The 1,730-nt window shown below is 68.7% G+C and overlaps 1 protein-coding gene across 1 annotated transcript in view; it reads left to right on the top strand.

Moving 5' to 3' along the window:
• Nucleotides 1–1,017: 1,017 nt before the first annotated feature.
• The window catches only part of H696_00508 (double-strand break repair protein MRE11), a gene marked incomplete at its 3' end in the record, with an annotated part of 5,624 nt that continues 4,911 nt past the window's right edge, over nt 1,018–1,730 (top strand). The window contains exons 1-3 of the mRNA XM_009494380.1: nt 1,018–1,256; nt 1,361–1,461; nt 1,552–1,712. Coding sequence (XP_009492655.1) covers nt 1,175–1,256; nt 1,361–1,461; nt 1,552–1,712 — 344 coding nt within the window. The 5' untranslated portion in view covers nt 1,018–1,174. The remainder of the gene's footprint in view (nt 1,257–1,360; nt 1,462–1,551; nt 1,713–1,730) is intronic.

The following is a 1,730-nucleotide window of genomic DNA, read 5'->3' as shown; positions in this document are numbered from 1 at the left end:
GGGGGGGGGGGGGGGGGCGACCTACGCATTCCCCCGCACCGTGTCTCCATGTCTCTCAGGAGCCAGGGAGGGCTGGCTGGCGGCCAAAAGTGGTCCTTTTTATTCCCTCCCCCCCCCCCTGCCCATAGACTCCGCCTCCGGCGCGCATCCAGCCAACGGCGGTGATATATTCGCCACCCGTCGCCCAGCCCGCCGGCCTCCCCCGCCCGGAGGGGAGATGGCCAGATCCCGAGGAAGGGCCGCGCGCACGAAGCAGAGAAGGCTCCCCGTGCCCCTCGCGCCCCGCCCCCCTTCGTTCCCGATCGGCGCCCCAGGGGTGGGGAGCCCTTGCCCCGGCCCGCCCCGTGTCCGGTGCCCCCGCCCCCCGTCGAGCCCTCTCCGATGACGCCGCCGGCTGGCCGGCCGGCCGCCAGCCAGCCCGACCAAAGAGCCTGGGGGCGCGCAGCAAGGGAGCCCCGGCAAGCGTGAACGAAGGAAGCAGGCGCGGCGGCGCCCCCGCGGCCCCCTAATCGGCCCGAGGGACCCGGTCCCGGGGGGGGGGGGGGGGGGGGGGGGGGCGCGGGGGGATGGGCAGTCCCTGGTGCGTGCGGCGGCCAGGCCCCCGCCCTCCGGGCATGGTCGACCGAAACCGATCGGTGGCCAGCACACGATACATGGGAGATTGAGGGGTAGGCGCTCGTGACGCAGGCCCCGTGCAAAGGCCATTCCGTTCTGATGATAGCGCCACTCCGTTGGGTATGCGTGCCGAACAACAAGCTGCCAAGGGTGGGGCCCTCGTGCCCGATCGGCCCCTTTTCTGTTGTCTCGCCCTGCTTTTATTTTTCTCGGAGGGCGTCTTTGTTGGTCTCTTTATTTTTTCCCCCTTTTTGATGTCCCGTCTGTGGCCAACGCGGGGATCGGCCGATCCGTCAAGGGAAACCGCCCCCGGCGGCCAGGCACACCGAAGGAGGCGGGACGCGGGCGGACCTCCGGCAGATCGCGTTGCCCCCCCCCCCCCCGCCCCTTCCCAAAAGCGTCCTCCGCCCGGCCATCATGCTGGCATCGGGGCTGGCATGATCCTCTCCCCTGCCCCCTCCTCCACCCGCTGTCGCCTTCGCCCCCTGCAGTCGCCCTCCCTGAAAGCTCCCTCGCTCTCCTTTCTCCCTCCTCTCGGGTTTCGATCGTCATCAGCAGCATGGGTCTGTCCCCCGGGCCCGCAAGCGGGTCGACCGCGCCTGGTCCCCGGCCCTGCCCGGACACGCTACGTATTCTGCTCGGTGCGTTCCGGTCCCCGCCTTTTTTTCCCCTCCCTCGCCAAGAGCAATCCCCCCCCCCCCCCCCCCCCGCAGTGGCTGACTGAATGTCTCTGCTGTTGTCACAGCTACCGACACCCACTTGGGGTACCTGGAGAGCGACTCCGTCCGTGGGGATGATTCCTTCAACTCCTTCGAGGAGGTGCTGCAAATCGCCAAGAAGTACCAAGTGCGCCGGGATCTCTGGGTTGCTTTCTTTCTCTCCCCCCTGCCGCCTGGTCCCTTTTCTTGCCCGCTCACCGCCTGTCGCCCGCCGAAGGTCGATTGCCTCCTGCACGCAGGGGACCTTTTCCACGACAATAAGCCCACCCGGACGACGCTCTTTCGGACGATGGAGCTCTTTCGCAAGTACTGCCTCGGTGAGGAGCCCAGCTTCCTGGAGCACCTCAGCGATCCGGCGGCCAATTACTCGACCAACTCGTGCGCACTGCCCCCCCC

The sequence above is a fragment of the Fonticula alba genome, assembly GCF_000388065.1.
Source record: "Fonticula alba strain ATCC 38817 unplaced genomic scaffold supercont2.1, whole genome shotgun sequence".
In the NCBI taxonomy this organism is placed as follows: Eukaryota; order Rotosphaerida; family Fonticulaceae; genus Fonticula; species Fonticula alba.
The sequence above is the reverse complement of the archived record's forward strand: the minus strand, read 5'-3'. Positions and strand labels throughout refer to the sequence as shown.